The sequence below is a fragment of the Cavia porcellus genome, unplaced genomic scaffold (genome assembly GCF_034190915.1).
Source record: "Cavia porcellus strain 051 isolate PalLab524CR breed Dunkin Hartley unplaced genomic scaffold, mCavPor4.1 scaffold_9, whole genome shotgun sequence".
In the NCBI taxonomy this organism is placed as follows: domain Eukaryota; kingdom Metazoa; phylum Chordata; class Mammalia; order Rodentia; family Caviidae; genus Cavia; species Cavia porcellus.
In genome coordinates this window covers 7,629,596-7,642,794 of record NW_026947492.1, presented here as the reverse complement: position 1 = coordinate 7,642,794, position 13,199 = coordinate 7,629,596, and the positions used below count along the sequence as shown (strand labels likewise).

The window sequence follows — 13,199 nt, the reverse complement described above, 5'->3', positions numbered from 1 at the left end:
TTGCCTCCTGTTGACAGTATGTTTTAAATTCCCATCAGGAATGTCCATTATTTGTCTCTGTTTTGATAGAAGTAGGACTAGTTTCCAATAAATAGAAGACTATGTCCAGAAATGGCCTCTGTGTTTATACAGCTCATACGTTTAATTTGTAGTCCCACCGCGTAACCTGATGATCGATATCCAGAAAGACACTGCCGTAGAAGGCGAGGAGATTGAAGTCAACTGCACTGCCATGGCCAGCAAACCAGCTACAACCATCAGATGGTTCAAAGGGAACAAAGAGCTCAAAGGTATGACGCAGGATGCCAGCACTGAAGTAGTCAGTTGGCACTTAATTTAACAAGCAGGCTTTTGTGAAATTTATAGACAAATGCAAGACATGTCTCTGGAACAAAAATATTAATTTAGATATAAATTTGTAATCAGTTACTAAAGACATCTGAGACCATGGCATGAGAACATTTTCTTCTAAATCGTGTTCTCCGTCTATGGTTTGAGGGTTCACGATGATGTCTGTTGGTCTGCTCAACAAAACACTAACCGTGTATACTAGAACTTTATGCCAGAACTACTGTGGGGATATCACCTCAGCTCAGACTGTATCTCAATTCTCATTGCTTTTACACTATCCGGTATGGTGAGTCAAGTGGATCAGACCCTCAAATTTGCAAGGTATGTATTTTTTAAAGTGCCAAGTCCTACTGCCACTGATTACATTGTGAGCTACGCTGACTGTGTGCTTTTCCGCAAAAGGGGTTGCACTAAGTGAAGTCAATGTTTTATGTTAATTATGAGGTTAGAGGAACTGCCTTTGTCGTGCAGTTGCCCAGTACACCAGCCTGCTGTGCAGGGGCTCTGGCTTTGCAGTGATAGTGCAGGGCAGCCTGCTTCAGGTGGCCGCCTCCAGTACTGAGTTCCCAGGTTTGACTTCCGGATCTTCAGACATCTGCCACCTCAGCTGCTGTGCGGGAGACGCGTGTAGCCCAGTGATAGGGAACCTCTTAGGGCTTGCAGTGATACAAGAGGCCCCTGCAGCATGCATGCCACCGGTTGGCCACCACTGTTACAGCCGTGTTCCTCGGCCATTTTTCATCAGTGATCCCAGGCCTTTATATGTGCTGCCTCTCAGAGTCCTTTCCTTTCAGGGTTACCCTGCACGTAGTACCCTAAACCCAGGATTCTGGAACTCAAACCCTCTAGTTACGTGACAAAAACTAACCGGTTGCCTCACTTGCCTCTAAAATGGAATAATAATACATACTGCATAGGATTCTTGCAAAGATAAAATATGTGAATACTTGTAACATACCAGGTAGCACCTAGACCAGTGAGTACTGTATCTCTGCTTGTTAAATAAACAGACAATATGAGGAAGAAAAGAATAAGACCTTTTAGAGTGGTGGTACAGAAATATTTATCTGGAAACAAATCTTTATATATACCTTAAATTTCCAAAAGCTTGCTGTGTTTTAATCTCCTATTTCCTAGGTACGGTTTTGGAAGGAAGGAGTTTCTCATTTCCCCTCTGGTTTTCTAAGTGAATTGAGCCATTAAATGTGTGCTGATAAATTCAAAACATTAAGAGAAAGCTAATGGCGTGCCGTGTTCCTGGGAGTGCCTCGGCCTGTTCACTCCATCCGAAAGCCTCCGCCCTTTGCTGGTGTTCTTGGATGTGTTTCCCATCTGGCCCGAAGCCCTGGGTCTCACTTTGCTCTAACCCACTGCCGCTGCATCTCTGTGGTCTTCCAGAAGTCTCAGAGTTTAAACATTTCAATTACAATTTCAATTATGTAAATCTATTTAGTTACTTTCCCTCTTAATTGTTGATGATGGGGGTAGGCGAAGGGGTTGTTTATATCTCTACTGCTGATTGAATTACTTAGGGGATTTGGATGATGTCCTAGAATTTTTAAACAGCATGACAACGTCATAGATATTTCAAGTTCAGATGTCTGTAGGGTTAAAAAGCACTTTTCTTTTCCTTCTTCTGAATACTCTTAAGTTGCCAAATGTCAAAATGGCTGAACTTACAGCTTACTTGTAGGAGATTTTAAGATAAAAAAAAAATAAGTAATATATTTCAGTAAAAATAATGCTTTTGGGTTTGAAAGAGATCTTCAATACCATTCTCAAAGTCTGAGAGGCTAGAAATTAAAGAATAAACTATTTTATCGTGCATCTTTCCACAGACTTCTTTCTCCGAGTGATTTCCATCATATTTATTGAAATAGCAGTGCTTGGTTTGGGGAAGAGGGAAGAGGACTGAAAATCACCCAGCTCTGGTTACCTGATCGGTCATCTGTCTTCCAGGCAAATCGGAGGTGGAAGAGTGGTCAGACATGTACACTGTGACCAGCCAGCTGATGCTGAAGGTGCACAAGGAGGATGATGGGGTCCCAGTGATCTGTCAGGTGGAGCACCCTGCTGTCACAGGAAACTTGCAGACCCAGCGCTATCTAGAAGTACAGTGTGAGTACACGAGCGACTTATTCTGAGAATATAGCATAGCAATTGCTTAGAGCCTCTTTACTGGATGCACATGTACATTTTACAGTACAGTAGCATTGATGGAATTTTTCCCTGTTATCCACGTAGAGAAATAATCACAGGATTGTCTTAAGGAAATATTACCATATTAGAAAGTGCCTCTGTGAGTGTGAGAACAGTACATTTAACTCAAATGTAAAACTAAAGTGACTCCAGTCTGCTTTAACAAATGACTGAAATTTAATTTCTTTGAATATGTAGACTTGTCATCGTTTCTGTGCCAACTTCAAAATCTAGGGTAATTTCTTCCTCTTTTAATCCTATCATGAGCGATGAATTTTTTTATAGGAGATACTTTATTCCTTTTCCACATCAGCATTTTGTTTTAAATTGCATGTCCACCTCTATTTTATCTTAAATTACAACGAATTGAAAGTGAGACTCTATTGATCAGTGCCACATGTCCATGGCTTCAGCAGTCAAAGCTGTATTGCAGTGAATGAGGCCGTTTCCTTAAGGTGCCCTACAGACTAAATATGTTATTGTCTCCTCTGCACCCATCTGCTGGAAAAGAAAAAAATCTAGATTCTACGTGAAAACCATTCTCTTGGCCAAATTGTGTCCAAATAGCCATAATTCACTTTTCATGAAAGCGTTCTGTAACTTGGTTTCTGATAACTTCCAGGTGCTGTTTGAATATGCACAGTGAAAACACTGTAAGAGTTTGAAATTTTAGGATGGCAGTCATTGGGAGCTAATGGAGAAAAAGCATTGCCCTCTGTGAATTCTTATGTTAATGTGCAGGGCCACTGTAATAACTCACATTCCTGAATCTTGGTGGGTTAAGACAACAGAAATTCATTTGCTCACAATTGTGAAGGATAAAAGACCAAACCTGAGGTGTCGGTCAGACCTCATTCTCTCCAGAGGCTCTAGGCAGGGATGTTCCATTGCCTTTTCCAGCTTCTAAGGAGCCCAAGAGTTCTGAAATTTGGCTTCATAAAGTCATTCTCCACTTTGATGTGGCCTTCTCTTCTCTCTGTTGCTTGTCAAGACACTTGTGATTGGATGTAGGTGCCACTCAGATGGTCCAGAATAGTTGTCCCTTGAAATCCTAGAGGGAAATATACAGACATTCTTTTTCCATAATAGACCACATTCATGAGCTCTAGTAGTTGGAACCTGGATATATCTTTTGCGGCCACCAATCAACCATACATATCTTTTCTCGTATGTTTTGCCGGAGCAAAAGAAAGGTGTAAGAATTTGTTTGTAAGACACACTCCATTCCAGCCTTTTGCTACTCTGAGCTTGGCTCAATTTAACGTTACATAATGCAGGTTTTTCTTGTTAATTCATTTTATCTACTTCATTATATATTTTCATTATGAGTATCATGCTTATAATTTTCATATCGCTGAAACTATTGTGTAATGTCCCTATAATGGGAAAACAGAAACGATCAGATATTATCTAAATTGGCAGATAGTAGATTTCTTGTGACTTTGTTAATATGTAATTCATTTAAGCAAACTTAATATCCATTAACGCTCCTTGTAGGGGCCCATTAGCTTTAATAATACATTAGCTCCTTTGTGGGTCCTGAGTAGATATTTGCCCAGTTGCCACCCCTAAACTCTTTAAGTAGTTTCCCAGAGTATCTTTTAAGTAGAATATAGCTCCACTCACTACAAAATTACACTGCCAAATGCATAGTATTTCAAATGGCACACCTCCTGTCCCTTGGAAAAGTAGATCATGATCCTGAAAGCCTTGCCTTCCATATTCTGTGTATTCAAGAGAGATTTGTCCTTCCGAGGAAAACAATAAGGCTTTAGAGCTGAATCCATTTTATAGTTCAGTCTAACAAAGTACCGCTGGCTCCTGACTGCAGGAAAGTGACTAATTTAACACCTTTCTAAGATGATGATGCATTTAGTGATCATTCCCTAGCTCTAACATGACTTTTTTTTTCTTTTTTGAAGAAGGGTTAGCCTGTGTTCTTTTATCCAACATAAGTTACTGCAGAAATGTTTTTTCCTCAATATTCTATTTTTTAATGTATGCAAGGAAAATTATTTTTATAATGCAGGTTAAAAATTACAGTGCTTTATACTATTATGAATGAGAATATGGGGATCTGGTTTGAAATCCAAAATAAGCTTGTCAGTATTGAAGAAAGTCACCTGATAGTTGAGTGGTGTCCATTCCTAGAACACTACTAAGAACTTCACGAAGTAAGCCAGGAATACCTCCAATTACTTCTTTATCCGAAAATTGATCTGTCTATGTCATTTCCTCCCAGCTTTCCTCTCCCCAAGCGCCAGCAGCTATGTAACTAACAGAAGTGTCCCGCTTCAGGTGCCCGCACCACTGGTCAGCAGGCCCAGTGCTGGTGCCACACATCTCCAGTGGTACGGGGCGCAGCTCCGTTCCTTCTCAGCAGTTGTTTCTCTGAAGACAAGTGGCAACAGATCCCGATGGCCATGAGAATAGAAGAGGTTTGCTAAATGTGTACGAGTCTTGCAACAGTTTGTTCAGCAGCCAGTCTGCATGGGCGGGCGATTCATTATGGTGGATCCCCGGTGAGGAGGGCCAGTGAACCTGTATTTTAAATTGAGCCAAACCCTTGAAGCTGTCTGTTCTTGCTCTTTTGCTGATCACTGATCCCTTTAAAATTCTTTGGTAGCTATAGACCTGGAAAAGATGAATAAAGCCACATATTCACCATATGGTTACACCATTTTGGTTACAATCTAAGAGTTTTGAGGGACACTTTATCAGACTTATTCTTTCAGTTAGTTAATTGCTTTATTAGCCTTAGAAAATTCTATGTAATAATATCTATAAAATTTTTTTTGTTTTATATATATATATATATATATATATATGTTTTTAAATGTACAATTATTTTTTAAATATCCTTTTCTTTACCACTTAAAAACATTTCTTATTGTTTTAGTGACAAACATTATGGCCAGGAAATACTAAACCCCTCAGATTCTATTCTGAGTAAATAAGTCTACCCAGAGGCAAATCTAACCAGATTTCAGTGCGGTTAAGTAAGCTTCCTTGGTTTAACCCTGGCTCATTTTGGGCAGTGAGGGTTTATGGCAATGCCTGTTTACACGCTCTAGAATGAATGAATGTTAACCGTGAACAGGTTAAATAGCAGGAGGCATATTTGAGTTCTGTAGAAATTGTACCCTTTTTTTAAAAGGTGAAAGGGAAGTGAACCAGTGACAACAGGAATTGAATGCCATGGATTGAAACAAAGCATGGCAGGATAAACAGAAAGGAAGAGGGTTCTCCCCTTAAGATGGAGTGCCTCCGTGTTCCACAGAAGCAGGGCTTGAGTGCAGCTCGGAATTGCTTTTGTCTTGTGGATTCAAGTCGTAATTAATTGAACCAGAATTTCGCAGTGTTTGTTTGTTAGTACCCTTATTTGTGTTACCAAGAGAAATTGTTGTGCCCAATTATGTGAAAAATCAACCAGATGTGTATGCTGTCATATTTCTAATAATCCTTAAGTTTTTGGTGAGTACAGATATTAATTATGTAGTATGCATTGAAGTGATTAACATCAATGTAATTTATCATCTGGAGATTTCTAAACATAAGTAAATGAGTTGTTTTGTTCAGCAAGGTGTTGACCCCTTCAGAATCAGTGAATCAAACCCCCCTTCTTTTATTATAAATATGAAAGGCACCACAATCAGCCAAGTGTTCACTTATTTGATTTTCTGGGGCATTAGCCGCTCTTGTTTGTGACATTTCCCTGTTGGGTGCTCGTTTGCAAGCTCATTAATAAGGTTTTCTCATAGGAACGTTGCTGGGAATGGAGAACATACAGTAGGGCTCTTAGTTTCCTAGGTTTTATTGTGAGACCCAGCAAGGGTATAGCAGCAGCACACGGTTAAATGTTCAAAACAAAAAATTATATTCTCAAACTGAAATTCAACGCTCGGTTTCCTTGTGTGCTATGCAGAGAACAGTTTTTGCTTTCTAATGTTCTGAGCTGTATGACCCTAAAATCTGCCTTTTTTTTTACACATATCTGTATAGGTGGTATTGCCTAAATTTACAGCGCAGTTGATTACAGCAGTGCGTGATACAATTGTAGCATCGTTAGTGGAGCTTCCGATCTGAGGGAATGCGTTCTTGTCAAATAATAAAAACCTGTTTAAATGAGAACACTTCGCTTTCTGTGCATTAAGAGAAAACCACCTAAATAGCATCAAGGTGGCAACACATAGCGCCATAAGCTGGGAATTCAGAGAGAAGCTGTGACCCTCATATGGAATTCAGATTGCTGTGCAGAAGGGAGGGAAGCGAACTCTGGTCAGGGGAAACAGGAGGCTCTGGACTCACTGCTGCACGTCTTTGTGTTCACCCACCCTAGCCTTGCTGTGCAAAATGTCTTTGCAAAAATTCTTTTTGTCAGGGTTTCGTGTGTGTATATTTGTAAAAGAAAAAAATGAAGAGATGAGTTTTGAAAAGGAAAATGAAAACAAAGCCTGTAGAAATAGATATTTGAATGTCTTCCCCACTCTGATTATCATCTGACAGTTAATCATATATGTGGGCATCGTTTTTAAAATGAGTTTTATTGACTGGATGTAGCCACGTATTTTATAAATCCATATTCCTGTTCATCCAAGGTCCAGTGGAAGGTAGTAGTTTTTTGTTTTTTGGGTTTGGTTGTTTTTTTTTTTTTTTTTTTTTCATTCCTTCAACTGGGAGAAAATTGGGCATTGAGGAGATGATCAAAACTTGTTCTTTATCTGTGACAAAATAAATGTTTTTCTGGTATCGATAGTGCCCTGCAGTGAAGCAGGGAAAAAAACCTGGAAATCGGAAGATCTTTCCTGTTTGGAGCGGAGGATGAGACTTAGTTTCCGGGAGCAGCTCCTCTGTCAGATCCTCTCCCCTGCCCGTTCGGTTTCGAGGTTGTATTCTTCCAAACATAATAGCTACTGGCTTCAGATTTGGCCTGTTTTTGTCTGATTTTTAGTCTCTTTTAACAGAAACTGCTCTCCCTTCTACTGTTTCTTTCTTTTTTTAAGCAATGAATGTCGTTTCAGGGAGGTTGTTTCAGCATTTATTATTCCGCGTGAGACATAATCAAGCAGTGGAGACCCCCTGATTGGAGCTAATTTTTTTAACTTGTTTTTCTTTATATTAACACAGTGGCGGTTGTAAGTTTTCGGTGTTCTAAGTGCTACAGAGTGTTGGTGATTCATTTTGCAGTACCAGAGAGGATAGGAGGCTCACTGACCAACATTCAGAATACAAAGAGTGAATTTTGGGCCACATACATTCCCAGCAAGACTTGAGTAACCCTGAAAGGAAACAAGGGTTTCGTGTCCTGCACCACGAGATCTGTTTTCTAGGCCTTTTCTCCAGACCTACTTGTGTTTTTTAAAGATGTGTCTATTTTGCTATGGATATTGAATACTTACAATAGTGAAACTGGTCTTCACATGTAGATGTATTGCTTCATGGTTTTTAACTCAAGGTCAAATTTTGGTTCTGTGAAAGGTTAAATGGTTATGAAGCAAGCCTCTAAAAATCTAAAAAGAATGATCAAACAACTTTATTTTATGTTTCCCTTAAGACACCACTTTGTGATGCACCAGCAGTGCTAAATAAATATGTAATAAAGGGGAAGTGCATAAATCAGGACACTGGCTGAACCTCAGCTTTTGGAAACCGGACCGATCTTCCAAAAGAAAAGCATGGATATTTGTGATGAGGGCTAAGATGAGTTCACAGTCCTATTTATTTTTTTAATCAGTAGTAGAACCCGGAGTGGAAGTCCATGCCCCAGCATTTCTCTACTGTCCCGTTCACTTGCTCCTTCATTTATTCATTCAGCAGATTAGATTTTAAATGCCCACTATGCATTAGGCACTGGCCCTGTATCAGGAATTTAGAAACAAAACAATACAAAATCTCCTTCTACAGAAGTAATGCTCTCGTGCGGTGTTTGGTTTGCCCAGTGTTTCCTTCCAAATTTTGAACATTTCTTCAAAGGTATAGAAGTTTGTACCCATTTTGAAACCACTTGGAATATAGCTTTCTGCCACAACATCGCAAAAGAAAATTTGGTTGTGTTGAGTGAGCAGTAATTTTAATGTCCATAAGATTATTTCCAACTTTAATCGGGAGGAATGGATTCAGCTGCAGCAGTGCAGCCCCGGTGCTCTTTGGTCTCACCTCGGTCCCTCCAGAGTTGACCACTGCCCTCTTAGTAGCCTACCTCCTTCTGAGACTGCGGTTTAACTGCCATAATTCAAACACCACACATAACTGCAGGGGTCCTTCACCTCACTAGCAAACAAAATTAAATGACAATGAAAATTACTCATGACCATGTAATGACAATAGAAAATAACCCTTTTGTAGAGGTTCACTGGAAGCTCCTTGTGATTCTCTTCCTGACTATCCCAGTCACCTTGTATGCTAGACATTACCCTCCTTTTATTAAAAGTTGTCCTCTCCTAAGAGTTTAGAAACTCGTACTATAAACAGGTCTCAGATTAATCTTCACATTGTCATTCTATTCCAAACTGCAGTAATCCTGCATGATTACCAAAGACTGTTCAGTCAGTGTTTCCTCATTTGAATATACAGGAGCTGACCCAGGCCCTCTCCTCAGCCATCGTGATAGCATCCATGGCCATGCTGCCCTTTAGTTCCCTCATTGAGACTTGAAATAATTAGTCCTTAATCAACAATCATCACATCTCATGCTCACCAGTATTTCTGAATGTTGGATAAAATCTAAGTAATGAACATACAGAGCAGAGCGTATGTCCCAAACATAGTTGCAGGCACAGACTTGCACTGAAGTCCTCGGGCCTGGTTGTGTTCAGTGTACAAAAGAATATCCAGTGCCAGTGTCCTTTGATTTACAAGTCCTGTGGCAAGTACCTCTGGGGTATTAAGTCTCCTGCAAGAATGTCAGGACAACGTTACCCTTGCCTCAGCTTTTCTCCTCTGTGTCACATGGGAAGGGTGACCCAGTCACAAGCAAAGTGCAAGATACCTCTTTTAAAAATTAAAACCTTCAACCTCCGGGAAGGGGCAAAGTGGTGAATGGCAGAGAAAGAATCTCTCTTGAGACTCAGTGTCCAGATGCTGGAATACAGCAACTCACGGAACAAAAAAAGGAAGGAAGAAATGGGTTCCCAGGACTCAAGAAGGATCCAAAGAGGGAACTGAAGTCCACAGGGAAAGTGAACAAAGAGACCTCAGTGATGAAGGAGGTGGCAAGCAGCACTTTCTCCCTGAACCCTGGCTCGCTGTGTTGGAGGGGCGGCTTGAGCCAGTAGACCCATGATGACTGTGGCCACCCAGAGGCTCCATAGAGAACCATCAGTGGAGCAGAGCAGTGGGTACAGAGGACCACAGTAGCTGGTGAGTTATTCAGATGCAGATGTCTCCCAAGAATGGGAGATTGGCCGGTAGCCATCTTGGACAGGTGCCAGCCTAGCTTAGGCCTCAGAACACTGTGGGCTGGCTCCATTGGGCAGCTGACAGTATCAGGGTGAGTATCGAGTCCACTCAAAGTCAAGGAGCCAAGTTCAAGCCAAATGGAGGCACATGGACTGTTACAGGCTGAAAGAATCAATTTCCAGCCCAACAGGCAGGAACCAGCCTGAATTTCATTGGAACTAAAGGTGTAAATTTGCTGGGATTACCCATTACCCTACAGTAAAACTGTGGCTGGCTTCTGAGATTAATCGGCACAAATCTGGACTCTGCCCACTTTGTCTACCAGTGACTGCAGACACACACCCAAAAGTAGACTTTTTTCTTAGATTTTCTTTTTTTGTTTTTGTTTTTTCTATTTTACTTTTTCTTGATTATTTGTTCTTGTTTTTATATGAGTGTGAATATTGCTTCTATTTTTTATTGTTCTGTTCTTGTTTTTCTTTCTTGCCTGTCTCTTTCACTCCTCTGTCGTCTTCACCAGTTTCCCAAAGTTGGCTTAATTTTTCTTTGTATTCCAGCCTTGATTTAAATCTTCTCCTCTTCTGCTTCTCCTCCTCCTCTTCTTCCTCCTCCTCCTCTTCTTCTTCTGTTTCTTTTTTTTATCCCCTCACCCTTTTAAACTTTCTCTCCTGAGGGTAAATTTGCTGAGGTCTTACTATATACAATGTTCTGCATTGTTTTAGATTTTGTTGTATAACCATAAATCTAGTTTATACAGTTGAGAGTGACAAACTAGTAGTTACCACAGTTGTCATTTTCTAGTCTGGGATAATGCTATTATTACTGGTGATTGTACCACTTTAGCCAAGGTAATATAATTGTCCTAGTCAGAGCTGGTATACCAAGCCTGAGATTGCCTAAAGGTTGTAAAAAAAAAAAAAAAAAATTGTAGATAATGGCAAGAGAATCAAGAGCTAAGTCAGACAGGCAACAACTTCTCATCTCCAATAAATTAAAGAGGTAGGAAGGATCTTGCAATATACTCACAGCTCAAAAGCCAGCTATACCTGGAAAACATCTCTGAGAAATACTCATTTCCTAAGGGTTGTAAATACTAGAAATAAAGCTACTAACCATAAGCCATGTACAACATTAACCCAGGAATTAAACTGAAAGAAAGAGAAGAGAAGAGAAGAGAAGAGAAGAGAAGAGAAGAGAAGAGAAGAGAAGAACCCAGAAGTAAGATACAACCTCAGACTTCCAGCTGAACAAAGGCAAACCCAGAGGTCAGTGAAGTAAAACAAAACCACCCACTGGACTCCTGACATAGTACACTTGAAGTAGTACAAAGCAGATGAGTGAGGAGCTAGAGAAATTCAAATCACCAGTAATTTCTCAGAGAGCTATACAGATGGTGACCGTAATGAAAAATGAGGTAGTGACTCTACAATAGATACAGATAAAACAAATAGATGAGCATAGAAAAATGATGGAAGCCATGAACACCCAACAGGAAAGAAATGGAATTCATGAAACAGATTCAAACAGATACCCAGGAGATTAAAAATTCCTTTGGAGGTACATGCAGCAGAATGAGCCAGTGTGAGAACAGAATATCCGATACAGAAGACTGCATTGCAGTTAGTGATCATGACAAGAAAGAGTATTTAAGAATAGCTAGGGAGCATGAAAAATCAATCCAACAGCTACTAGATGATGCAAAGAAAATGTAACGGAATTGACTAGAGTCAATGAAAAATCATGAGGCAGAGCAAACATTATGAAAATCCTATTCAAAGAAGTAATGGCAGAAAAATTCCAAAGGAAAGCAGAAGAATTTGGCATACAGATAATTAAGGCATATAGATTTAACCATGATCAAAACAAATTCACACAGGGGGAAGAGAACAAGAAGTCACCAAGAAGCAAGCCCTCCCTGTGAATCAGCACCATGCTCAGACCACTGGGAGGACAGCCAGATGCCAGTATCTTCCAGCGCCCAGGCTGGGAAACAAGAACCAACCCACTCCACCTCACCCTGTAAAGGACTGACTGATCCAGAGAAACACAGGCTGTAATCATGGCTGTTGAGGTGGAATCAGTTTAATGTTTGTAGTGTTTAGTATTCACTGACCTTGCAGGTCTAAAGCTTGGTAGTCTGATCATCAGTTCACAGCATGGCAGTGCTCAGGTAGCATCTGTGGGGGTCTCCTTCTGAGGGTATTGGCCATTGTTGATTCCTTATTGTTTTATTTTGAAGTTCTGTATCATTTTCATTGTTTGTTGGGTTGGATTTTTATTCTGTTTTGTTTTGTTTTGTTTGATTTTATTGTACCTGATGGCATGGGCAGCTATTTCAAAGACAACAAGATACATTATGGTAACCATTTTGGATTTACTATTATCTTGTTTTGAAACCCTTTATTACACTCATTATTTTGTTTCTATTGGTTCCGTTCTGTTCTGTTTTGTTCGATTTTTACTGTTTGAAGGTATATGCCACTACTTTGAAAACAGAAGGGGACACTATGATAACCATTATTGATTTCTTATTGTTTTGAAGTCCTGTCACTTACACGGGTTTGTTTTGATTCGCTTTGTTCTGTTTGTTTTACTTGGTTTTATTCTTTTTAAAATAAAAAAAAATTTAAAAATCTACACAAAGGCTTATAAGAGTCAATCAGTAGTCCAAAGATGTAACACAAGAACAGAATATTAAAAACCATTAGAGAAAAGAAAGAAATCACCTATAAAAGAAATTCCATCAGAATCACAGCAGACTTCTCAACACAATCTTCAAGTAAAGGAGCACTTGAAATGAAGTATTTCAAGCCCTAATAGAAAACAACCTGCAGGGCAGATTGATGCACCCCACAAAACTATCTTTAAAAATTGATGTAGAAGTAAGATACTTCCATGACAAAGAACACCTGAAGAAATTCATGAGCACCAAACCAGGACCCCAAAATGTTCTCAGGGACATTCTACAAAAAGATAAAAAGGACTACAATTCCACGAACCCCAACAAAATGAATCCACCAAGCAAGGCAAGCAGTTAAACAGAGGAAGTAAAAATGAGCTACCAACAGGAAGATAACATGACAAGGATAAGTCAACACATATCATTAACATTGTAACCATCGAGGTTAATGGTCTCAATTTGTCTGTGGGGAGGTAGGTAGACAGGCAGAATGGATCAAGAAGCAAGATCCAATAATACGCTGCATAGAAGAAACATTTAATTCAAAAAGAAATTCACACACTAAAAGTCA

The 13,199-nt window shown here is 39.8% G+C and overlaps 1 protein-coding gene across 11 annotated transcripts in view; it reads left to right on the top strand.

The window, feature by feature from the left end:
- Positions 1-13,199, top strand: part of Cadm1 (cell adhesion molecule 1) — a 327,909-nt gene that overhangs the window by 255,938 nt on the left and 58,772 nt on the right. For all 11 annotated transcript variants that reach the window (XM_063255805.1, XM_063255806.1, XM_063255804.1 and 8 more), the window contains 2 exons: positions 153-290; positions 2,311-2,469. In XM_063255805.1, coding sequence (XP_063111875.1) covers positions 153-290; positions 2,311-2,469 — 297 coding nt within the window. The remainder of the gene's footprint in view (positions 1-152; positions 291-2,310; positions 2,470-13,199) is intronic.